The sequence below is a fragment of the Trifolium pratense genome, linkage group LG7, assembly GCF_020283565.1.
Source record: "Trifolium pratense cultivar HEN17-A07 linkage group LG7, ARS_RC_1.1, whole genome shotgun sequence".
Taxonomy (NCBI): Eukaryota; Viridiplantae; Streptophyta; class Magnoliopsida; order Fabales; family Fabaceae; genus Trifolium; species Trifolium pratense.
Genome location: NC_060065.1, coordinates 48,021,613 through 48,048,493, shown reverse-complemented (window position 1 = coordinate 48,048,493; position 26,881 = coordinate 48,021,613). Strand labels below are relative to the sequence as shown.

The following is a 26,881-nucleotide window of genomic DNA, read 5'->3' as shown; positions in this document are numbered from 1 at the left end:
TTTCTTGTTAGACATGATCCATAATTTAGTATAGAATGCAATCCCAAATTTTTTTCCCAAATTAGGGATTGTTATTTGGGTTATTTTAGTGGAAATGTGTGTAGAAAAATTAGCTGCTTGCTTTAGAAGCTAAGTTTTTTCAATTGTTGGTAAATTCTTAAAAGTTAATTGTGGACTATTTAAAGAAAATCTGCATACCGACCGATATTAGCGGAGCATTTTCTTAAAATCGAGCTTCCACCATCAAAGCCTATAAACGAGACTAGACCCACCATTTTTGTTTCTTATTTTGGTTTTGTACGTAAAAATTATTAAATCAACATTCAACAAACACATGACTACCATAATGGGTGTCCGGTTTCTTTTGCATGTGATTCTTGTTTCAATACCAACAAAAAAAGAACAAAAGTGTGAGAAGTTCCGGTGAGGAGGAGTATAGTTCATCCAAATTGACACTAGAGAGAATCGAACCTAAGATTTTAAAGAGGAGTACACTCTCGAGTATCAAACCAATACCATCAGACCAATCTAAATTGGTTCAACCTTGATACTCCTATTATTCAGTGAAATTCGCAGGATAAAATAAGTAAGTATATTATAGATATCATTTAATTAATAATTAGTATGAAGATTTTCTTTAAATAGTCCAATGATATCTATAATTAGTATGAAGATTCTTTTCCTCATTTTATTCATTCAATCAAATAACAGCACATGAAAACAAAACAAAACAAAAAAAAATATTACAATTTTTTGAGAAATTCTTTTTTTTTTTGACATATTTTTCAGAAATTCTTGAGTGGATGGATACTCACAAATTTCTCCAAAAAAATTTACATATCTTTTCTTTTCTATGCCCAAAATAACACATTAACTTGTTTTTTTTTTGTTAAGAACACATATTTTTTTGGGAGTTAATTAAATAAATACATTTCATTCCAAATATATAGTAATTTTTTTTTTTAATTCATACATACTAGTCTTGAACTTTATTTAAAGCAGTAGTACGTTGCTTTTGTTGCTGATGTTACGCCTCAAAAGTACAAATCTATCCATGAACCACATTTTCTTTTTTATTTTTATAGAAAAAAAATATCACAAAGGAAGACCAAAATGGCCCACTTAATTTATATGTGGAAGAATATCATCCACTAGAAAACCAATCTATGCGACAAAATTATGGTTAAAACTTCCTTTTCCTTTATTTCATTCATTGATTCACCCCACAATTTTTTAATACAAAAAATCACCCAACCAATCATTCAAATCATTCAAATCTAAATTAATTAAAATTACTTAAATGAGATGATTCGCCTCTCTTTTAATTTATTCAAATGTCTTATTTCGAATTCAGTCTTAAAAACGCACCTGATTAGTAACTGAAAGGACTTATTAGTCATTTTAGTTTTAGCAGACTTGTGAGATTAATCTTTATAATTGCTCGGAAAATATAATCATAATCATAATCAATTTACATAAACAAGAATCAATTTTGAGTGAGTGTAAAATAAAAATAGAAAGCAAAAGAAGGTTTTCCTAGTGGCAGTCATGGTGGAATAAAGTGAAAAAAGAAGAAAACAAATTGTCAAAGTTGAAGGTACTACTGCACAATCACATTCTCTTGTTATTGTCTTTATCTCATTTCAGCAATTTAATTTCTCAATCTTCCATACAACATTTTCTCAATAAAGCAAAATTCTCTTGTTCATACCTTGTTTTAGTAACAATAAATAATAACTACCTATGCTAGCACTCATTTTTACACTCCCATGTTAAACTTTTTTCTTTCATTCTTTCTATAATGTCTCATTTTTAGACATTGATCTTTGTCATATACAAAGTTTTGAGTGTCCTAGGAAAGTTCATTCCTTGTTAATGTTTGGTTTTTATTTTGTTTTAGGCCAATCATGGAAGTTATGTTGATAGAACAAGTTTCAAAATTGATACTTTTTTGTTCAATGATTACAATATGTTATGGTGCTACAAACCCTAATGATCTCAAAGTTTTGAATGATTTTAGAAAAGGGTTAGAAAATCCTGAACTTTTGAAATGGCCCGAAAAAGGTAACAATGATCCATGTGGTTCTCCTTCATGGCCTTATGTGTTTTGTTCTGATGATAGAGTCACTCAGATTCAAGCTAAGAATCTTGGTCTTAGAGGAAAATTGCCACAAAATTTTAACCAACTCTCAGAACTTTCCAATTTAGGTCTTCAACGAAACAATCTTACTGGTATGTTACCTAGTTTTCGTGGTTTATCAAAATTGGAATTTGCTTTCTTGGATTACAATTCATTTGATGCTATTCCTGTTGATTTCTTCAATGGACTAACAAGTCTTAGGATTTTGTCTTTGGAAGAAAATCAACTCAATGTGAGTACTAATGGTTGGTCATTTCCTGCGGATTTGGAGAATTCGTCACAGTTAACTGAACTTTCCTTTGTTCATTGTAATTTGGTTGGATCTTTGCCTGATTTTCTAGGCACATTGCCATCTCTCACTAGTCTAAGGCTTTCAAACAACAAACTTTCCGGTATGATTCCGGCTACTTTTGCTCAATCTTCAATTCAGGTTTTGTGGTTGAATAATCAAGAAGGAGAAAGCGGTTTTACAGGTTCTATTGATGCTATTGCTTCGATGGTTTTCTTAACACAGATTTGGCTACATGGAAACAAATTCTCAGGTACAATTCCAAACAATATTGGAAATCTCACTTCTTTGAAGGAACTCAATCTCAATAGTAACAAAATTGTTGGGCTGATTCCAAAATCCTTAGCCGAAATGAACCTTGATTCAGTTGTTTTGAACAATAACATGCTTATGGGTCCGATACCGAAGTTTAAAGCCGCAAACTTTTCTTATGATGATAATCTCTTTTGTCAAACTGAGCCAGGACTTGAATGTTCCTCAGAAGTTACAGCACTGCTTGATTTTCTGAATAATCTGAATTATCCATCGTTTCTGATTTCTGATTGGTCAGGTAATAAACCATGTACAAGTAGCACAGGACCATGGTTTGGATTAAGCTGCAACAATTCAAACTCTGGTGTATCTATTATTAATCTACCAAAACATAAGCTTAATGGTAGTTTAAGTCCCTCACTTGCTAAGTTAGATTCACTTCTTGAAATTAGGCTCGCTGGAAATAATATAACCGGCGCAGTTCCTAGTGATTTTACTAAATTGAAATCGTTGAGGTTGTTGGATTTAACTGATAATAATATTGAATCTCCTTTGCCAAATTTTCATGAGGGTGTGAAAGTTATTACTGTCGGTAACCCCTTTCTAATTAATAATCACACTGGAGGGAGTGTTAGTCCTACTATTAGTGGCAACAGTGGACCGAGTTCGGAGAACAACCCTTCACATTCTCCATCTTCACTGAACCAGCCGGTTCCGAGCTCAAATCATAAAATATTCAAGACAGTGGCAACAGTGGCTGGAGTTGCAGGGTTTGCAGTTGTAGCTTTTTTGGTTGTTTTATGTTTCTTTAAGAACAAGAAAGCATCGTCGGATGCTCCAAGTTCCATTGTGGTTCACCCTCGAGATCCTTCTGATCGAGGAAGTATAGTTAAAATTGCGGTTTCAAGCAAAAACACTGGAAGCTTATCAGGAAAAACTGGCTCAAGTTCACTGAGTAGCTTAAGTGGTGAAACTCAAAACTCTTACTTAATTGAGGCTGGTAAGAATGTCATATCGGTGCAAGTGCTACGCAAGGTTACTAACGATTTTGCATCGGAAAATGAGCTAGGCCGCGGTGGATTTGGGACTGTTTACAAAGGGGAGTTAGAAGATGGAACCAATATAGCAGTAAAGAGAATGGAGAATGGAGTTATTGGCAATAAGGCATTGGATGAGTTTCAATCAGAAATAGATGTTCTTTCTAAGGTTCGTCACCGACATTTGGTATCTCTTTTAGGGTATTCCATTGAAGGCAATGAGAGACTTTTAGTTTATGAATATATGCCACTTGGTGCTCTGAGTCAACATCTTTTTCATTGGAGAAAATTCGCGTTGAAGCCTTTATCTTGGTCACAAAGGCTTGTAATAGCACTAGATGTTGCTAGAGCGATGGAATATCTTCATGGTCTTGCTCGCGAGACCTTTATTCATAGAGATCTCAAGTCTTCTAATATTCTACTAGGCAATGATTTTCGCGCAAAAGTTTCGGATTTTGGTCTTGTGAAGCTTGCCCCGAATGGCGAAAAATCTATAGTAACCAAACTTGCCGGGACATTTGGTTACCTTGCCCCTGAATATGCTGGTATGTCCTTGCTTTAAATCTTCTGTTTATTCTAAGTTCTAACTATCAAATATATTTAGATATTGAGCATTGACAGCATATAATTAATCGCGGAATCACTACAGTCTTTTCAACATCAGCATGTAGTTCCTTTTTTTTATGTTCACTCACAATGTTGTTAAAATCAAAACTTCTAGGTAGTTAACATAACATGTCTCATTTCTATGGAAAATATGTAACCTACTGCATGATCGGTGACGTGATTAACTTATCATATATCCTGCTCAGTTTTCAAACATCGGATTGGGACAGAATATGAAAGTATATCTTATCTTTTTATCTCCCCTCGTCTATTTTGAGTACAATCGTAATTTTAACCCCATAGTTCAATGTAAAAGAACTGCATCATAGCGGTCATATTACGTATATGTGTGGTGTCTAAGCGTCGTACTATGTTTGTCTTAATGTGTTTCAGTGATGGGGAAAATCACCACAAAAGTTGATGTGTTCAGCTACGGCGTGGTATTAATGGAACTTCTAACCGGACTAACGGCGCTTGACGAGAGCCGGTCAGAGGAAATCCGATACTTGGCCGAATGGTTTTGGCGAATTAAATCAAACAAAGAAAAGCTTATGTCTGCCATTGATCCAGCTTTGGAACCAAATGAAGAAACATATGAAAGTATAACTATTGTAGCAGAACTTGCCGGACATTGCACTGCTAGGGAAGCATACCATAGGCCAGATATGAGTCATGCTGTCAATGTATTAGGAGCATTAGTGGAGAAATGGCGACCGGTTAACGATGAACTCGATTGCTATTCCGCAATTGACGACACTCAACAACTTCCTCAATTGTTGAAAATTTGGAAGGATGCAGAACGCAATGAGTTTAGCTATAGTACTACTGCTAGTCTTGAAGACAGTAAAGGAAGTATTGCATTGAGGCCTACTGGATTTGCTGATTCTTTCACTTCTAATGATGCTAGATGATTATGAGTTGATTTCAGTGGATTTTTGTTCTTCTTGTTTATTTGTTCTTGAGAAAATTGACTTGGATTCACCATGTCTACTTTTATTTTTCTTTTGCTTTTAGTCTTTGTATTGCTTTTGACATTAAAATACTGCAGAGTATACCATTATGTAGATAAATGTTGTTTTGGTCATTTTTGTGGCCTACATCACAAAGAAACAATTTCTATTTGATAGTATTGAATATGCATTACAAAGCAAGTTATTATATTCATATAAAGATGCTATGTAATATGTATTATAAAAGTTTATGTCAACAAACAAAAATATGCTATTATTTCTTGTGATGTTCATGTTGTATGAGGTTGGTTATTGTATCAGCATGAGATACCAAAAGAACTTGTCTACCCTAAGAATTAGATGAGTTATTTTCTACCTACATGAACATGTAAATAATATCACAAGAAAATAACTCACAAACGTTCAATGTAATGAAGGTATGCAATTCATATCCTTATTAAATATCACACTTTTTGCTCTCATACTGACCTGAGTGTCAGAGTACTTGCAGGTATTTCAACGTTGACGGTTCGCTGCTCAACGTCTGGTCACTTCTAATCACTCCAACTCAATCACGGAACAAGATTTGCCACGGTTACAACAGGGTGTTGTAACTTATCTAAGCTGTCTGATATCTGATTGACGGCTGAGATCATTTTTTTTTATAAAACTGTATTTTAAATTTGAACCGTCCAATCTCAAATCAACGACCATTATTGATTATAGCGTGAAACTGTGTCGTTATTTGACAGAAGTGAATGTGAATCCAAACACATCAATCACATTAATCAAAGTTACTTCTCAACTCACCAAATGTTAGTTGGTTTAGTGGTGATTGGCGCTGAACTTGGTAAGGAGGACCACGGTTCGATCCCCGCAACTACATTTGGGAGGAAACTGGAACCACTTGATGTCAGAACTCGCCCCAAACTCTGGACTACTAGGATCCCCTTCTCCTAGGAACGAGAGGGTGAAAACCAAAAAAATTACTTCTCAACTCAATGAATTTATCAAAATAAACTCATATAAGACTTTGCTTAATTCTTATACTACTCGCAAAACCTTAATATAAAATTATAAATGTTTTCCTCCTTATATATAACTCCATCACCATTCACCACCAAAAATCAGTTACCACCCCAAAAGAAACCGAATTTTGAATTTCATGAACAATGAATCTTACAATGAATCATACCACTCCAACACAACACTCTCACCCTCCAAAACCACCTTCACATTTTCATCTTCCAAATCAAAAACCTAACTCCACTTTTTCTCCAACAAACAAACCCAACAAAAACCAAACCCTCTCTCAAAAACACAAACCCATCACCGACCCCACAGTAGCATGGACATCCTCAATTTCTCACCACTGCAAAAATGGCAATTTACTCGAAGCAGCTTCTGAATTCATTCACATGAGAGAAGCTGAAGTTGAACCAAACAACATCACTCTCATCACACTTCTCTCTGCTTGCGCTCACTATCCCTCCCAAACTAGCATAGCCTTTGGAGAAACAATACACGCTTATGCTTTCAAATATGGTTTCGCTATGAACGATGTAATGGTGGGTACTGCGTTGATTGACATGTACGCTAAATGTCACCGATTGGATTACGCTAGGTTGGTATTTGATCAAATGGGTGTCAAAAATTTGGTTTCTTGGAACACAATGATTGATGGGTATATGAAGAATGGTGATGTTGAAAATGCACTCAAACTGTTTGATAAATTGCCTATGAAGAATGCTGTTTCTTGGACTGTGCTTATTGGTGGGTTTGTGAAGAAAGATTGTTATGAACAAGCTCTTGAGTGTTTTCGAGAAATGCAGCTTGCTGGTGTTGCTCCTGATTATGTGACTGTTATTGCTATCATTTCAGCGTGTGCTAATTTGGGTGCACTTGGTCTTGGCTTGTGGGTACATAGACTTGTTATTATGAAGAAAGAGTTGAGAGAGAATGTTAGAGTTTTGAATTCGTTGATAGATATGTATGCACGATGTGGATGTATAGAGCTTGCTCGTCAGGTGTTTGATGCGATGACTCAACGGACTTTGGTGTCTTGGAATTCGATCATTGTTGGTTTTGCTGTTAATGGGCTTGCAGATGAGGCGCTTAATTTCTTCCATTCAATGAAGAAGGAAGGGTTTGAGCCGAATGGAATCAGTTACACGGGTGCACTCACGGCGTGCAGTCATGCTGGATTACTTGATGAGGGACTAAAAATCTTTGCAGACATGACGAGAGTTTGTAGAGTTTCGCCAAGGATTGAGCATTATGGTTGCTTAGTTGATCTTTATAGTAGAGCAGGGAGGTTGGAGGAAGCATGGGATGTGATCAAGAAAATGCCCATGAAGCCTAATGAAGTGGTTTTGGGGTCATTGCTTGCAGCCTGTAGGACTGAAGGTGATGTTGAATTGGCTGAAAAAGCGATGAAATATCTTGTTGAATTGTACCCGGAGGGAGATTCCAATTATGTGCTTCTTTCGAACATATATGCTGCTGTTGGAAAATGGGATGGTGCAAGCAAGGTTAGGATGGAAATGAAAGACCGTGGCTTACGAAAGAAACCAGGCTTTAGTTCCATTGAGATTGATTCCAGCATTCACAATTTTGTGTCTGGTGATAAATATCATGAAGAGAACGACAATATTTACTCAGCCTTGGAGCTTCTGTCGTTTGAGCTGCAATTATGTGGCTATGTTCCTGATTTTGTTGGAAAAGAATCTTATGAGGATGATTGAATTTTGTGATTAAGTTGCACAAAAACATAACTCATACAACAGACCTGCTAATTGAGTTCAACAAAGTGATTTATTACCATAGTTTACTCTGTGTACAAATCCAAAAACATTAAGACCTAAACTTTGCCTCATGTCATGTAGCAAAAAAGATATATAGTCAATTTTTATTGCATCTTAGATGAATTCTCTAGAAAAAATCAAACTATGAAAAAAAGCTTTGTTTGCTTATCCATGTCTGACTATTAAAAAAAAGCTTAGTTTTCTCAATTTTCTTCCTCTTTATCTATTTTCCTTTTTTATTTCCTCTCCTTATCTTTTTCTTCTATTTTGTAGACTGTGTTTATAACTTACTTGCAACGGATTCTAAGTAATAAATCATGGAATTTACAATCTGTTAGAAAACAACTGAAATTACAATATGTGGTTATTTAAAAAAATTGTTTGATTGTATCAAAAAGACAAAATTATAAATGAAATTTTTTTTTGAAGAAGTAAAAATGTATTAAAGGGTGAATTAGGCACAAGGTGTGCTAATTCACAACACCAAAAGATGTCTGATACAAAGAATTCATTACATAGAGTTATATACCTCCCTTGCAGCAATGATCAAAAGCATTACTCAAATGGCAGCCAATACAACCAGTACCTACATCTGACCAATACAAAAGGCCCAAACTAAAAGAAAGCACTGCCAGCAGGGTTTAGAAAACAATACAGCCAGGCAACCAAGCTAATAAGCCACACAAAAGCTCAACGCAGCAACAACACAGTTAGCAGAAAACTTGTCAACAATATCGTGTCTTAGGATCTCGCGTCAAGCCACTTAATAAAGCTCAGGCTTCAGAAGCAAAATCACTTCCGTCCCAAGACAGCCGGGCAATAACCTTATGAGATGCAACCAAAACAGGGTATTAAGACAAGACGTTTGCTCACAAACAGCTCTGCTTCTGACAAACTAATCCGACAATATAGGCTAGCCGATGAAATCCTGCACACATAATTAAAAGAGAACGAAACAGCAGAAGCGATATGCAATATCCAAAAATTATAAATTAAATAATTTAAATAAATGATACAATTGTGAAAGAAAAATGTTATACACCAAAATCTCATTTACATTTAGAGGAAAATTGAACCTTATACCAACTGGTTTTCTAGCACCCTTGATGGGATAGGTCCCATATACTAAGATTACTAGTAGTGATATAAAAGAATGAAGAACCATGTCTTGTTATGAGAAAATATATATCAATTTCAAATTGAGGATGCAACAACAGTCAGTTCTGTCCAATTAACCCTCTCTTCAACTCTCTCAGCCACATCAACCTTCCCATGAGTTTTACAAGCCCCCAATAGGGCACCCCACACAGCTTCATCAGGCTCAACATCCATTTTCAAAATCAACTTCTCTGCTTCTTCCACCAAACCAACCCTCCCCAACATATCCACCATACATGTATAATGCCTCAGCTCCGGTTTCACCCCGAACCTCACCTTCATCATCTCAAAAATTTCCCTCCCTTTCTCTACAAAACCACCATGACTACACGCAGTCAAAACAACCGTAAAAGTCACACCATCCGGCCTCTCTCCTACTTCCATCATTCTATTAAACATCTGAAAAACTTCTTCAAACCTACCATGCATTCCATAACCCCCAATCATTGTTGACCAAGTAATCTCATTCCTTTCACACATTCCATCAAACACTTTACGTGCAAAAACTAAACACCCACATTTAGCATACATATGTATCAAAGCATTCAAATTTCTCAAATTGAATCCAAACCCATTTACCAAAACAGCTCCATGAACCTGTTGCCCAAGCCTTAAAGCCGATAACGAGGCACAAGATTTTAACACCACAGGCAATGTATGACAATCAAAAGGCTTATAACAAAAACTCATTTGCCTAAAGAGTGATAAAGAATGAGAGAACATATTGAGAGATGCATAAGCTCTAATAAGAGAATTGAATAGAAAAGTGGGTTTGCGATTTGTGAATGAAAAAATGATATTTGCTTGGTGTAATTGAGCACATGAAGCATAAGAAGAAACAAGTTTGGTTCTAATGAAATCATTGTGTGAAATGTTAAATTTGATTGTGCGTGCGTGAATTGTTTTGAGGTTTTTTAAGTGTTTTGTGGAAGAACATGTGTCAAGAAGTGTTGCATAGAATGGTTTGAGTTCATGAGGTTTTGCCATCACCTAAAATTTATGTATCCTAGTTTTTATATGAGCACTGCTTGATTCGCCTTTGCTATTTTCTTCTTCTTGCTTGTCGGATTCTGATTGAAGAAGAGACTAAAATTCAATTGAGGTTGTTGTCGTGCTTAAAATTGCATGTTTGTAAAAACAAAGCTGCTACACCGGCGACCGGAGTGGTTACCGTTGTGGATAAGCTTTTTCCTCGTGCACCATTCATAAATAATGAAAATTGTTTAGCGCACCACATATGTTTAGTGCGTCCTTCAGATTTTCTCGCGCTACCCAGTTTTTTTTTTTCTCGTCCCCCGGGTTTTTTTTCTTGCGCGGCCCCCCATATTTTCTTGTGTGCCCCCGAGTTTTTTTTCCTCCCCAGATTTCTAGTGTGCCCCCTGATTTTTTGTCCTCCCCCAGATTTCTAGCGCGCCCCCATTTTCAATTAAATAATTATTTTTGTTCCTTTGAAGTACATGCTATAAAAACCCATTTTAAATTAATTGTGTTGGATGATTATATAGCCATATTTTAATTTAAAATTACATACTAAAACATGTACTGTAATTATGGTTTAATTTATCACAATTAACATAAAAATTATTAAATACATCTAATAGTTTTGGTGTACAACCCTCTGAAAACATTCTACAGCAAAATGATTTTGGCATGATTAAGTACATCTAATGGATTTGGAGTACATATCTCTGAAACCATTCCACAGCAAAATGATTTTAACATGATTTTAGTTTAAAACTAATTACTAAAACATTTAATCATACATAATACTCTGAAAATTATCCCTAATCAATAAACTAAAATTCAATTAATCAAAATTAATCAAAAAATTTATAAAAAAAAATTGAGGGGTGCGCTAGAAATCTGGGGAGCACGCTAAGAAATCTGAGAGGCGCTAGCAATCTGGGAACGCGCTAAATAATCTGGGGTATTTATGCATGGTGCATAAGCCTTACTTATGCGCCCCATGTGATATACGCCCCACCTAATTTCCTTTTCTGATTTTTATTTTTTTACAATTAATTGCAACAAAGAAAATCACGGCACACTATATACTACTATACTAGGGTGATCATATTCGAACGGATCCAAAAGTAAAAGCACAAATCGAACCAAATCAAATCAAAAACCACAAAAACTGCGGATACCGCAAAAACCGCATTAAGTTACTTTAATATATTTATATTCCAATATACATAGCCGAATTACCAAGTCAGTCGACCAAATTAATGAAACTTCAAGTTGTTTTTATATTTTATACTGTAATGTTATTTTAGATAAACAATTTTTATCGGAACTGTGATGTTATTTTGGAAATTCAAGTTCTTTTTTTGGATATTTAAAATTGTAAGATACTATAATGTTATTTTAATTTAGATAAAAAAAAAAATTATTGGTAATTTTGGAACTTCAAGGTTTTTTTTTATGTTTAAAATTATTCGTTACTAAAATGTTATGTTGTAAACCGCACCAACCGAATCAATTCAAACCGCATTGGTTTGGTTTGTTCTGGTTTGGATGACTTTTTAAAAATCAACCGAACCAAACCGAACCACATGCATTTTTATTTCTCGGTTATGATGATTTTTATACTCAAAACCGAACTAAACCGCACCGCGAACAACCATCCTATATATTTCCCTCTTACTATTTTTCAGCAAACTGGAAATTCCCTCTTATTTTACATTTTACAGTACCAAAATAACTAATGTTAGAAATGAAAAAAATCATAGGTAGTAGTTAGCACGAGGCACCACCCGCCTATTTGCCTCCACCGTTTGCCTTTTGTTAGCTTAATAGGTAGTAGTTAGCAAGCTTACTGTAATTGTTAAGAATCATTAGTCGTTCCATATACCAGCTCTGTTGTTTATATGTCCTGAAATATAAGAATTTATTTATCATCGTACGTATGTCAATGCATAATCTTGATTACGAATATATTTAATTATCTATTAGTAAAAATTATTGAAATTTGATATTTTAAAAATATTCATCAAAATAAATCAAACAAGATCTTATATTTTTTTTTTTGATAAGCAAATAATTGAATTATAAGGAGTATAAGGTGTACTCAACCCTTACAATTCGGTGAACCTCCATTATATACTATGGAGGCAGGCTAATGGATCAATACACCAATCAGAGAACTTATAACAAGAATTGTTCCCTATACGACCTATAAACCAAAACCACGTAATAAAAATAATCTGATCCACTATGACAGACACATTAGCAACCACTCCTCTAAACATTGTGTTGTTTCGAGCACGCCATAAACTCCACGTGGTAGCTAACCAAATCAGATGGCGACCTTTAGCATTTTTATTATTCTTCACCAAAGCCCCAAAACTGTTGAAGTGGCTCCAAACCTCCTCAAAATGAATATAAGTCACTTTCATCCACTTAAAAATATTCGTCCACACAATGTTATATGATTATATTTTCATGGTAACTTTCAGTTAGCATTTTCCTTGTAAAAATTAGGTCAAAAGTACTATTTTAAAAATTAAGGGCCAAAATCACAAAATTGTGAAAATTATAATATCAAAACTGCAATTCAACTATTTTTTTATAATAGCGAGTATTATAATATATTTTATTCATATCCACTTATTGCTAATACTTGAAGGGAATCTCAGACTTAGGTTCAAAATTTATGAAAAGCACCGAGTAAACTCGTGATTCTTTCTTTTAGGCGGACTTTACATCTGGTCATTCCTTCTTACCTTTTTAATAAACTCCAATGTCGTACCTTGCGCCAACCTAATAAAAGATCGAAGAGGGGTACTTTCCAAAAAGGGGTAATTGCTTCGCACTTGACTTAGTTACCAAGTGTAAGTTTCGCTGCCCAACAGTATGGAGTACTGACCACACCGAGGGACAGGCCATGAAGCGAAGCGTGATGTCTTCCCATAAAATTAAGAGTGAGGGGACTTCAACTGCCTTCTTGTATTGGATTCCGAATGACTTTCGATGGACGCACTTAACATTTAGGTTTCGTCATAGTAAAGCTTGCACTCTCTTTTCGCAAATGTCATATCTTCAATATGATTCTGTAAATCAATCAACTCTGTCTTGTACATTTTGTTACTAAAAGGGGAGGAGGAAAGCAAACCAGTAACAGCCCCTACCTATTAGCAACTATGGAGCGACCCAAATTCATCCATTTATATTTAATTTTAGAATTAGTCATTAAGGGCATCAATATTCAAGAAAGTAAATTAATACTGATTAGGAATAATAACAGGCGAACTTCATCTACAAGTCATAGCTCAACTGGCAGAAACGCTAAAATTGATAGGTTGGACATTATGACCTGGGTTCAAACCCCGATTTCTTCATGTTGTGTATGTGAGTTTTCATTGGTTTGTCATTTTGTCTATCTACAAACAAAAACAAAAACTTCAAACAATGAATGTAAGCATATTTAGTATGCTATTCCGTAGTCAACAATATTCCCACCGTTCAAAATTACACACTCTGTTCCTTTTTCTTTGTTGTTTGAGAATCGTGCTCACTATTCATATAATATGATTTGATCGTAATTTTCTACTAATATATAAAAATAAACATTAGCATAAAAGATGTTGTTCAATTTGTCTCGACGAGTATACATTTTCAAAATATAAAATGTTCAAATTTTTTAATAAAAGATAATTAAAAATATTAGCAATCAAAGTTGTGTATTGGCAATTGTGCAGAAATCTAAAACTACAAATAAAAATGAACGGGTAGAGTATAAGTTGCTCTGAGGGAAATATTTGTGCCCAATTATAAATCGCTTTACAATATCAATGAAACATTTAATGTTATTTTTTTATTATACTCTTGATTATGTATTACTCTCACTTATTTCTATTCTTCAATTTATCTTTTTCATACAATTAATGAAAGACAATTTTATAAACTAACTTATAATTTCTCTTTTTCATATAACATTTTAATTACATTTCTTACTTTATGTAATCTGGTCAAACGACTAAGTTGAAACGGGGTATTCATATGTGTTATAGGAGTAGTAATGAATATTGAGTGTACAGTAATTGATGAACCGATTAAAAATTGACAATTTTTTTATTTGGTCAAGAAATTGAAAAATTGTTTAAAGAATGTTTTTAAAAACATGACTCCAAAACTAGTAAATTATGCTCCAAATTTACAAAAAAGTTGACTAAGCTCCAAATAAAAATTTGAAAGCAAATTAAAATAATTTAATATTCAAAGTCAATATTCAATGCTTAACTAATCACGGAGCGAAATAACATTATACATTCATGCTTAATCTTTTTGTTTCAAAAAATGGCACCATGCATGAACCATCTTTCAAATCCTACTACTATATAATTTGCATTGCATTACTCTAATTAACCACAAACATTTGTCATCTAAAATCTAATCCGATGGCTTCAAAATTCATTCCTTCCTATGTCCTTATACTTTTTCTTGTTTCCTTGCTTCTTATAAGGGAGACATATGGTTTGTCAATGTTCTATTATAATTACATATCCTTTTCTCACTTTTTTAGTTTTTTTTTTAAAAAAAAAAAAACTTGATTTATATTTTTCTTTGTTTTTATTCATGTTTTTTATTCAATTATTAGGCCTGATAACAATCACATATTGATGGTTGTGTTACATGGATAAACTGATATTGTGCATTAATGCTTTACACAATCCTTAGATCACACATATAACACTATAAATTTGTGTATTACATACATTATTCACAACAATAAAAATGCACACACGCATGGTATTCATTTTAATTTTTTATAACCTTGTGTTTTATTAATGATTTATGTAGTTTTTAAGTGAACACTTTTAAAATTTTATTGAATATGTATTCATTAGCTATGATTTTTTTTATTTTAAAATAAAATTTAAATATTAAATAAAGTATGTTTAGAGCATACCCGGATATATATCCAACCAAACTCTAAGATACTTAAAACTTTACCTAAATTTATACTAGCATACACACAATACAAAATAGTAGCATTAGAGTCCTAAAAACGTGTTGGAAAATGTGTAAAAAAAAAAGTGTTGGAAAAATGAATTTGTTTTTTCTTTTAGTACAATTTCATGTGTTTTAGCCTTTTTGGCACAAGAAATGAACATTATCTTTATTTAATCATCTTTTCATTAATAGTAAATAAATTTTGTTTACTCCGTAGGTTGCAGTTCTGCATATGCTTGTGTTGATGCTAAGGGAGAAAATCCTTATGAGATTGTGAATAGGAAGGTTTGTCACATTATTTAAAACATGGTTTTTTATTTTATTTTTCCAATGATATTTAAAAATTTCATTTTTAAAGACTAAATTAAAAAGATTTTTTATTTTTTTATATACATTTCTAAATTAAAAGTTCTAAGCTTTTACATATATTGTTTACTTTGAATGATAAATATATTTATTTTGAAGGTTGGTCGACTTGGATTATCAAGAATCATGAATGATGAAAAGCTATATTTTAGAGGATTGAGGAAGGTTCCTACGGGTCCAAATCCAATACACAATTATAATAACCCTAGTCCGGGTCCAAGCTCAATATAATAGTGACATTGACTTAGTTGGGCTAGAAAACAAGTCATAGATCATAGAGTTGAGGATCGGTCACTTGAGTACATGAACCACCTAAAAAAGTGGTGCACCGTAGATTAATTTCATAAATTATCATAATTGTAATAGTTGTTGATGATATTCTAAAGAAATAAAAATTTATGATCCTCAATTTTTTTGATTTAAACAGTGACTTAATTGATGACGGTTCAATATTAGATGCATATTTATTTTTTGTTGTTTTAATCAAATCGGTAAAATGTTTGATTGGTCTGCCTTAACAAATATACAAATGGAACCAAATGAGAGCTTAGTCATTTGAACTATGAATTAAAGTTATGGAATTTACTAGTTTTTGTTCTTTTTCCTAGTTGTAATTAAAATTCCATTACTTTACTAGATTTAGCTTAAGAGAGTTTATCATGAACGCCAATATATCCTCATCCCAAAGCACGAAACATGTGATTCTTTATTGGTGTTAATGTACCGGAAAATGATGTAACCATGAAACCTACAACGTAAAGAGAGATCAGGTAAGAGTTCTTTTAAGCTTTGCTTGTAGATTTTTTTCTTTTGTGCATACAATAAAGTAAGAGTTAACTATGTTGGTTACATATCATTAACATCATTCAATGTATCAATGCAATCGATTATATACTATAACTTTTAAAATATGTTTACATTTATCGCTTATTATACGTTGTGATATCCAACAAATGACGAGAGATCAAGTGTAACTATTAAATTATGATGTTTTGCTCTGCGGTAACTGAGATATATTTAAGGAGTTGACCTATTTTAACAAATATTTTTTTCATTCGCATCAGTCAGAGATTGAACCTGAACAAAATAATTAAGGGGTCTAACTGTCTATCACAATACCACTTTGTACAACACTGTATTGGTATAGATGATTCTATTTTACAGTGTGTTTGGTATGATTTGAAGAAAGAAGGGTGCAAGAAAATTACAGAAATCAATGAATGAATTTGGACTTTGGACTAATGTTAGTCCAAGTTCATTCATTGGTTTCACAAATTTTCTTTCCTCCATCTTTCTTTTCATAAAACTAAACAACCTTGAGATAAAAAGTATTTAGTTTTCAAATACTTTTTAAATGAATTGATCAATTTTTTAATGTTGAACACTGAATAAACATTTCACGAGAGTCGATTCTCTCAATTTGTTTTTTCTCATGTTCCTCAAATTTTCTCATGTCCTTTGGCGAGTAGCTTATGGAACGCTATTTATGACTGCCTCAACTTTTGTCCTGCTATCCAAGAAGCTGGATGGGTGCACTTCATTGCTATAGGAGTAGTATTCATATGTGTTATAGGAGTAGTAACGAATATTGAGTGTAGAGTAATTGATGAACCAATTAAAAATTGACAATTTGTTTTTTTATTTGGTCAAGAAATTGACAAATTGTTTAAAGAATGTTTTTAAAAACATGACTCCAAGGCTAGTAAATTATGCTACAAATAAAAATTTGAAAGCAAATTAAAATAATTTAATATTCAAAGTTAATACTCCCTCCGGTCCTTATTATAAGAAAAAATTTAATTTTTAGATTCATAAAATGTTAGATGTATCTAGTTCATATTATAGACCAAACACATCAAAAATTCTATGAATCTAAAAAGTAAATTTCTTCTTATAATAAGGACCGAAGGGGGTATTCAATGTTTAATCTTTTTATTGTTCCAAAAATGGCACCATGCAATGTACCCAAAAAAAATGGCACCATGCATGAACCATCTTTCAAATCCTACTACTATATAATTTGCATTGCATTGCTCTAATTCATCTCAAACATTTGTCATCTAAAATCTAATCCAATGGCTTCAAAATTCATTCAATCCTATGTCCTTATACTTTTTCTTGTTTCCTTGCTTTTTATAAGGGAGACTTATGGTTTGTCAATGTTCTATTATAATTACATATCCTTTTCTTGCTTTTTTAGTTTTGTTTTTAAAAAAAAACAACCTTGATTTATATTTTTCTTTGTTTTATTCATGTTTTTTATTCAATTATTAGGCCGATTGATAACAATCACATAATTGATGGTTGTGTTACATGGATAAACTGATATTGTGCATTAATGCTTTACACGGTCCTTAAATCACACATATAACACTATAAATATATATATATATATATATATATATATATATATATATATATATATATATATATATATATATATCCAACCATACTCTTAAGGTACTTAAAAGTTTACCTAATTTTAGAGTATACACACTAGAAAACTAAAAACGTGTTGGAAAATGTGTCAAAAAAAAGTGTTGGAAAAAAGAATTTGTTTATTCTTTTAGTACAATTTCATGTGTTTAGCCTTTTTGGTACAAGAAATGAACATGTCTTTTTTTTTACGTATGTCTTTTATTGTGTCATTTTTTTATTAATAGTAAATAAATAAATATTTTGTTTACTTTGTAGGTTGCAGTTCTGTATATGCTTGTGTTGATGCTAAGGGGAAAAATCCTTATGAGATTGTGAATAGCAAGGTTTGTCACACTATTAAAAGCATGGTTTCTTATTTTATTTTTCCAATGACATTTAAAATATTTCATTTTTAAAGACTCAATTAAAAAGATTTTTTTATTTTTACATAATTACACTTCTGTTCCTTTATCTTTATTTTAGGTTTCAAGTTGGTCTCTTATCTTTTAAACGTTTTAAATTGATCATTTATCTTTTCTTCCGTTCAATTAGTTAGTTCCTACTGTCAAATTTTTGACTAATACGGTTAGATTTCGACACGTGGCAAACCGAACAAGACTTGGATAGACACATGAATTTTTGTCACATCATTTGTCATATCATTTCATTTTAATTTTAAATTAAAAATAAAACAAAAACAAAATATAAAACAATTAGATTTGGAGTCTTGGTTCATTTGTACAAAAAGCTTCTTTTCTTAATCCCTTCTTCTCAAAATCATATGAACCACATTTTTAAGATTTTGTAAAGGAGAAAACAAAGCTTCAACGCCATATGTAATGAAAAATATTGAAGGCAATGAGAACACTACTTTGTAGCACTACTTGTGAATTTTGATTATTATGCCAAGAACAAAGCATTTACAAATGTGCAGAATCCCAAAAAATTTAAAAACACCATTCCAACATGAACAACAAGAACAACATCATTCCAAAATTAAATAACAAGATTCAATTGCAACATGAATACAAAAATCGATTGGGAAGTTTGGAGAGGATTTTGAGGAGAATTTCGTTGGAGAGGAGATGTGTTAGGTCGAAATTGGGGATTAGGGTTTTGGAATTGGGTTACAAATTTTTTTGTTATCTTTTAGAGAAAATAGATAGATTTGTAGGGGTTTTTGCTTGATTTTGATTTGTTTCTCAGATTTCGATTGTTGTTTCTCGGATTTGTTTTATGCTTGATTCTTGATTTTGATTAGCTGAAAGATATAGATAATGGGTCACTAGGTTTGAAGAAGATGAAGATGAAAGAGGTTTGATGAACTTACGATGAAGATTTAACGTTGTTTTATATTTTGTTTTATTTTTAATTTAAAATTAAAAGGAAATGATATAAAAATGATATGGAAAAAAAATCCATGTGTCTGTCCAAGTGTGGATCTCGTTTGCCATGTGTCGAAATCTAACAGCGTTAGTAAAAAATTTGACGGGAGGAAAAAACTAATTAAATAGAAGAAAAGATACGAGACCAGTTTAAAACGTTTAAAATATAAGGGATCAACTTAAAATCTAAAATAAAGATAAGGGACCAAAAGTATAATTAAACCTTTTATTTTTTATATACATTTCTAAATTAAAGTTCTAAGCTTTTGCATATGTTGTTTAGTTTGAATGAGAAAAATATTTATTTTGCAGGTTGGTCGGCTTGGATTATCAAGAATCGGGAATGGTGAAAAGCCATATTTTAAAGGATTGAGGAAGGTTCCTACGGGTCCGAATCCACGACACAATAGCCCTCCCCCTCCCCCTCCCCCTCCCCCTCCAAGCTCAATATAATAGTGGCATTGACTTAGTTGGGCTTGAAAACAAGTCATAGATCATAAAGTTGAGGATCAGTCAGTTTTGAGTACATGAACTGCCTAAATAAGTGGTGCACCAATAGATTAATTTCATAAATTATCATAATTGTAATAACTGTTCATGATATTCTAAAGAAATAAAAATTTATGATCCTCATTTTTTCCAATTTAAACTGTGACTTAATTGACGACGGTTCAATATTAGATGCATATTTATTTTTTTGTTGTTTTAATCGAATTGGTAAAATGCTCGATTTTTTTGTCTCAACAAATATACAAAGTGGACCGTTGTTTTGCTGACCCTCTTCTTCCCATTTGGGTTGGGTTGACCCAGACCTAAAGTAAGAAGGAATGGAACCAAATGAGAGTTTAGTCATTTGAACTAGGAATTAAAGTTATGAAATTTACCAGTTTCTTGTTCTATTCCTAGTTGTAATTTAAATTCCACAACTTTAATAGATTTAGCTTAAGAGTATCATGAACACCAATATATCCTCTCCCACAATTTATCAATTTACTCAAACGCATCCCAAAGCACGAAACATGTGATTCTTTATTGGTGTTAATGTATCGTAAAATGATGTAACCATGAAACCTACAACATAAAGAGTGAGAAGACATAAAAAATAACAAAGGGAAATTGTTGTTCAATTAAAAGTTATTTGATGCGTCGACTAATAAATTTCAATTGTGCTTTTTCTTTTTTGAACAAAAATGGATCATATATAAAACAGAGACCAAATAATCTTCTCAGCACAAGGTGTGCCAAAAAAGACTACAAAAAATAATACAAAATGTCAGACAACACTAACAAGATAAAACAACATTAATCCAAAAAAATCTCAATTGTGCTTTTCTTTTTTCCTTTTGTGTTTTAAAGGATTATACCAAGGAATGAACTATGTCCATCGGTTGTAATTTTCATAACTCGTGGGTGTTTAGGCCAAGATTAACATTGCGAACTTTCAACCACTAAAGTGAATATAATTTAACTTTATCCAACGTCTGGTGTATGATAAATTCGATTTCCTTAAAGACTCTGCTATTTCGCTCATGCCATATAACCGAAACGCAACGCAACCAAATAAGCTGCATAAATGAGCGGCGAGCTCGCAATCCAACAAAACCAAATGCCATATAAGCGAATGTATTTTTTTTATTATACTCTTAATTATTTATTACTCTCACTTCACTACAAGAAAATAAGCACTTTGCGACGATTGCCCAACCATTGCTGATTTGTGTGTCGCTAGAGAATTAATGAAACACAATTTTATAAACTAACTTATAATTTCTCTTTTTCATATAATATTTTAATTACATTTCTTTTTTTTTTACAAAGAATTACATTTCTTAATTTATGTAATATAGTCAAAACGACTAATAATTTCGACAAATATTCATATGTGTTATAGGAGTAGTAATGAATATTGAGTGCACAGTAATTGATGAATCAATTAAAAATTGACTAAAACAATTTGTTTTTTTATTTGGTCAAGAAATTGACATATTGTTTAAAGAATGTTTTTAAAAACATGACTCCAAGGCTAGTAAATTATGCTCCAAATAAAAATTTGAAAGCAAATTAAAATAATTTAATATTCAAAGTCAATACTCCCTCCGGTCCTTATTACAAGAAAAAATTTAATTTTTAAATTCATAAAATGTTAGATGTATCTAGTCCATATTATAGACCATATACATCAAACATTCTATGAATCTAAAAAGTAAATATTCAATGCTTAATTATTTTCAAAACAATTCGATGTTTAATTAATCACGGGGCGAAATAACATTATACATTCATGCTTAATCTTTTTGTTCCAAAAATGGCACCATGCAATGTACCAAAAAAAAATGGCACCATGCATGAACCATCTTTCAAATCCTACTACTATATAATTTGCATTACTCTAATTAGCCACAAACATTTGTCATCTAAAATCTAATCCAATGGCTTCAAAATTCATTCCTTCCTATGTCCTTATACTATTTCTTGTTTCCTTGCTTCTTATAAGGGAGACTTATGGTTTGTCAATGTTCTATTATAATTACATATCCTTTTCTCACTTTTTTAATTTTTTTTTTAAAAAAAAACCTTGATTTATATTTTTCTTTGTTTTATTCATGTTTTTTATTCAATTATTAGGCCGATTGATAACAATCACATATTTGATGGTTGTGTTACATGGATAACCTAATATTGTGCAGTAATGCTTTAATTAGTTCTTTTACAAAAAATGAACATATCTTTATTGAGTCATCTTTTTATTAATAGTAAATAAATAAATAAATTTTGTTTACTTTGTAGGTTGCAGTTCTGCATATGCTTGTGTTGATGATAAGGGAGAAAATCCTTATGAGATTGTGAACAGGAAGGTTTGTGGCACTATTTAAAGCATTTTTTTTTTCAAATCTTATCAATGAAGATGACATTAAAACAATTTCATTTTTAAAGACTCAATTAAAAAGATTTTGTATTTTTTATATACAACATTTCTAAATTAAAATTCTAAGCTTTTGCATATGTTGTTTAGTTTGATTGAGTAAAATATTTATTTTGAAGGTTGGTCGGCTTGGATTATCAAGAATCAGGAATGGTGAAAAGCCATATTTTAGAGGATTGAGGCAGGTTCCTACGGGTCCAAATCCACTACACAATCATAACCCTAGTCCGGGTCCAAGCTCAATATAATAGTGACATTGATTTAGTTGGGTTTAAAAATAAGTCAAAGCTCAATATAATAGTTGTAATAACTGTTGACGATATTCTAAAGAAATAAAAATTTAAGATCCTCATTTTTTTTCGATTTAAACGGTGATTTAATTGATGACGGTTCATTATTAGATGTATATTTATGTTTTGTTGTTTTAATCAAATTGGGGAAATGCTCAATTGGTCTGCCTCAACAAATGTAAAAAGTGGACCACTGTTTGACTGACCTTCTTCTTCCCGTTCGGGTTGGGTTGACCCAGAAGTAAAGTAAGAAGGAATGAAACCCATGAGAGTTTAGTCATTTTAACTAGGAATTAAAGTTATGGAATTTAGTAGTTTCTTGTTGTTCTTTTTCCTAGTTTAATTTAAATTCCACAACTTTGATAGATTTATCTTAAGAGAGTTTATCATGAACACCAAATTTACTTTCCTGTCATTTAATTTCTGTCATTTACTTTCCTGTCATTTACTATTACTCGCAAAAGATACCTTTCAAACAAACAAAGCGAAAGCAACTAGCGATATTTCGAAACTAGTAACTTTGGCACAATCCCTGTGGAGAACGATAAACTTATCACTTTATTACTTGGTAGTGATTCTGTGCACTTGCAGAACCACCGTCAGATGTATATTTTTTAAATATCAAATTTCTATAATTTTTACTAATAGATAATTAAAAATATTCGTAATCAAAAGTATGTATTGACATACGTGCAGTGGTCAAAGAATTCTTATATTTTGGGACGAAGGGAGTACATCATCAACGTGCAGCAAGTGTAAGTTGGTTTCTTAGTAGTACTTCATTCGTCCCACAATGAGTGAGTCAGTTGACTGCGTCATGCATGCCAATGCATAAATTTTGATGATTAATATTTTTAATTGTATAATAGTAAAAATTACAAAAATATTGTATTTCGAAAATACTCATCGAGATGAATCCAACATCTTATTTGCTAATATTTGTTTTTATTTATTAGTAGAAAAATAAGGTCAAAGAAGATAAATGAATAGTGTATATAGTCAAAATGAAGTATTATTTAGTTTTATTATTTTATTATAAAAATATTGCCTTAAATTAAATAATAAAATAAATAAAAATATATTAAATTATCCTTTCAAAAATTAAACATATTTTTGTCTCTTCTTTTTCTCTTTTCATTCTCTTGTACCAAACAACACATCAAATCTCACCAAATTCTTTCTTCTCATACTTTTTCTCACATCTTTCTCTCTTCTCTCTTTCTTCTCACAACCAAACACACACATAAATAAATCACAAATATTCTGAAACATATATATTAGTGCTCCTATAAGGGAATGGATCCTCTGCAGTGTAAATTGTCTGCAGTGAAATCTCAACAATTGATGTTTTACTATTATAATAAATCCCATAGAATTGGATGAATATGATTAAAACGGAACACTCTACGGTAAAAAACATGCCGGAGAGGATCCTTTCCCGCTCGGCCGCTCCTATAAATGGAGATTTGAGTATTTTTGAAAATAGAAAATTATTGATCTCAATTGCGTCACAATAGTGAGATGATTGCTGTCACATCCTATTAACTCACGTCATCATGAGTAACATTTGAGAAACTTGTTACTCTCACCGGTCTCGAATGAGTTACGCTCTCCATTTTTTCTCATTATTTTTCCTCTTAAAAGGAAAATACTAGTATTAAATAGTGTCTGAGCATTATTTAAAGACTTAATTAGTAAAATAGTCCCTTAAAGATATTTTTGGTTTCACATTGGTCCCTTAAAGAAAAAAAGGACCAAATAGGTCCCTTAAAGAAAAAAAGGTCCGAATTGGTCCTTTAAAGATATCTCTGTTAATCAGTTTGGTCCCTTAAAGACATCTCCGTTAATCAATTTGGTCCTCAAAAAAATGGACGGAAAAGACCAAACTGATTAACGAAGATGTCTTTAAGGGATCTATTCGGACTTTTTTTTCTTTATGGGACCTATTCGGACTTTTTTTCTTTAAGGGACCTATGTGAAACCAAAAATGTCTTTAAGGGACTATTTTATTAATTAAGCCTTATTTAAATACTCCCTCCGGTCCTTTTTATAAGGAACACTTTGAAAAAATTACACAGACCAAGAAAGCACATTTAACATAGTTATTTTCATTTAATACTCTTACAAATTTAAATTTATTCCATGTATACCCTTATTTAATTACTCTTTATTCAACTAACTTACTTATTTTTAAATTCTCTCTCATAATAAATAAGGGCATAAGTGAAATTGAACATTTAAAACATTTGAAAATTGGTCAAAGTTTCTTATAAAAAGGACCAAATTTTTTTTCCAAAGTGTTCCTTATAAAAAGGACCAGAGGAAGTATATAAATAAAGAATTTTTTTTTTGGAACTGGTGCATTCAGTATATTGAAAGGGTAAAAAGTTGTCTTGTCAACATTAATTCTTTTTATTTTTGGTATGTTTAACAAGTGTTCCGGCGGCACTGTTTACCACGACCCAACAATATTTAATAAAAATTCAAAAATCGTTAATTTTGATGGTCTTAATAATATATTAAATGATTTTTAATTTTTCTAAAAATTTCTATATAGGATCTATATGATATAATCTTTTAATTCAATGGCCGATTTTATAAAATTCGTATTCTTTATAATATTATTCGAGACTTGTGCATCATACACCACGTGATAAATAACTTGTGCATGTTAATATAAATGAAACATTTTGATTATATGATTATTCACGTAATCTATTTTTTTTTTTTGGTTCATTCTTCTCTTTCTAGGAGATAGGAAAAGGGCATAATTCAAAATTGGACTGCGAAGTATAATAAATTTTTTGTTCCAACCAAAAATTCACATAATTTTTTTGTCGAGTTGTTTGGTGGCTATAGAGTTTCATTTTTTTTTAAAGTGAAATAATGAAAGTATCAAAGTTCGAACCTCAGTCCATGCATTTTACATATAACGTCCCTAACAACTGAGTTATGCTCACGGGGACTCCACATAATCTACTTTAATAATTTCATTAATAAATTACTTTAAAAAAAATCATTTCATTAATAAATAAACATAAATGTTAGTAAAAAACAATTAAAATTGTGCATTAACAAACATAAAATAGTTAACTCTATCACTTATTTTAACACAATTAAAATAGTAACTCTATCACAAATAGACTTTCTTCAGCATATTATTAGAGTCCACACAAGAATATAGTTCTAGTATATAGAGACAGACTATAGTCTATAGTCGTATATTTGTTGTTGTAGTATGCGGGCGAAAGAAGCTAAAAAACATCATGTCAATGTTGTTTATGTCCAAATCCATAAAATTGCTGTAACCAACAGAATTTGACAATTTGTTTCTCAGAACATAGAATATTCAACTTTATTTTCGTTGCCTAGACTGAATAATACTAGTAAATGTACAACAGAAAATTGTACAAAAAAAAAGTATCACATATAATTTATGCATAAAATTAAAAAAAAATCGAGTTTAAACTCAAACACTATCAATATTTCTTCTTTTTCAAAAAAAAAAAATCTTCTTTGGTTGCAAATAATATAATTTCAACATTTGTTAATTGAGCTTACAAATTTAGTTTTCAATTTTTATTGTAAGAGATATTTATATTTGGAATTGGATATGAATACTTCTATTGAAAACCAGAAAATATAGGGAAAGTATAAATAAATAAATAAATAAATAAATACTCTTGTTACTAGTTCAAATTGTAGGACTAAAATAGTCTCCACTAGGGACATCCATCGTATTTAGACCCAATTTCGACGGCTTACATATTCGGTTTGTTCGGGTGGCAGATCTTACGGGAAGCGGATAGAATGAGTTGGTTATTAGGGGTTAGATTGAAACTTTGTTTACATTTAAAAATTCATTATTAAAAAATTCCTAATTTTTAAATAGTTCAATATCTTGTACACAATGTAACAAAAGATAGAAGAACTAAATGAAAAAACAAAGAGAGTGACATGTTAATTGTTTCAAATTTGTAGATCTAAAGACAAATAATAAATTAAGTAGAAGAGAAGTATAAATATATATTTGGCACCTCTTTCATCAACATTTTATAAGCTAGTAAAATATATTTCTCTCTTATATCAAAGATAGATAAAATCAACAAAACGAATAGTATATGAGATTGAGAGAGAGTGAGAGAAGGAAAAAAAATAAATTGCATCTTAATGGTTGTTCGGTCGATTTTTATTACGAAGAGATAGAATTTAAGAGACCAGCACCTGCCCTATGCAACCATTCATGCTCGATTTTTTGCAAGTGTTAACCCGAGACCGACCCACATCCGACTGAATGCTTCAATGTAT

At 31.7% G+C, this 26,881-nt stretch overlaps 3 protein-coding genes across 3 annotated transcripts; 2 read left to right on the top strand and 1 right to left on the bottom strand.

The window, feature by feature from the left end:
• Positions 1-1,238: 1,238 nt before the first annotated feature.
• On the top strand, positions 1,239-5,453 carry LOC123897305 (receptor protein kinase TMK1-like). The gene is made up of 3 exons (XM_045947897.1): positions 1,239-1,597; positions 1,901-4,263; positions 4,718-5,453. The coding sequence occupies exons 2-3, from the start codon at positions 1,908-1,910 to the stop codon at positions 5,233-5,235; spliced, it is 2,874 nt and encodes a 957-aa protein (XP_045803853.1). The 5' UTR covers positions 1,239-1,597; positions 1,901-1,907; the 3' UTR covers positions 5,236-5,453.
• Positions 5,454-6,409: 956 nt separating this feature from the next.
• Positions 6,410-8,309, top strand: LOC123897306 (pentatricopeptide repeat-containing protein At1g05750, chloroplastic). Its single transcript, XM_045947899.1, has one exon. The coding sequence runs from the start codon at positions 6,447-6,449 to the stop codon at positions 8,016-8,018; it is 1,572 nt and encodes a 523-aa protein (XP_045803855.1). The 5' UTR covers positions 6,410-6,446; the 3' UTR covers positions 8,019-8,309.
• Positions 8,310-8,517: 208 nt separating this feature from the next.
• Positions 8,518-10,382, bottom strand: LOC123898114 (pentatricopeptide repeat-containing protein At1g03540-like). The gene has a single exon (XM_045948995.1). The coding sequence runs from the start codon at positions 10,221-10,223 to the stop codon at positions 9,273-9,275; it is 951 nt and encodes a 316-aa protein (XP_045804951.1). The 5' UTR covers positions 10,224-10,382; the 3' UTR covers positions 8,518-9,272.
• Between the last annotated feature and the right edge of the window lie 16,499 nt (positions 10,383-26,881).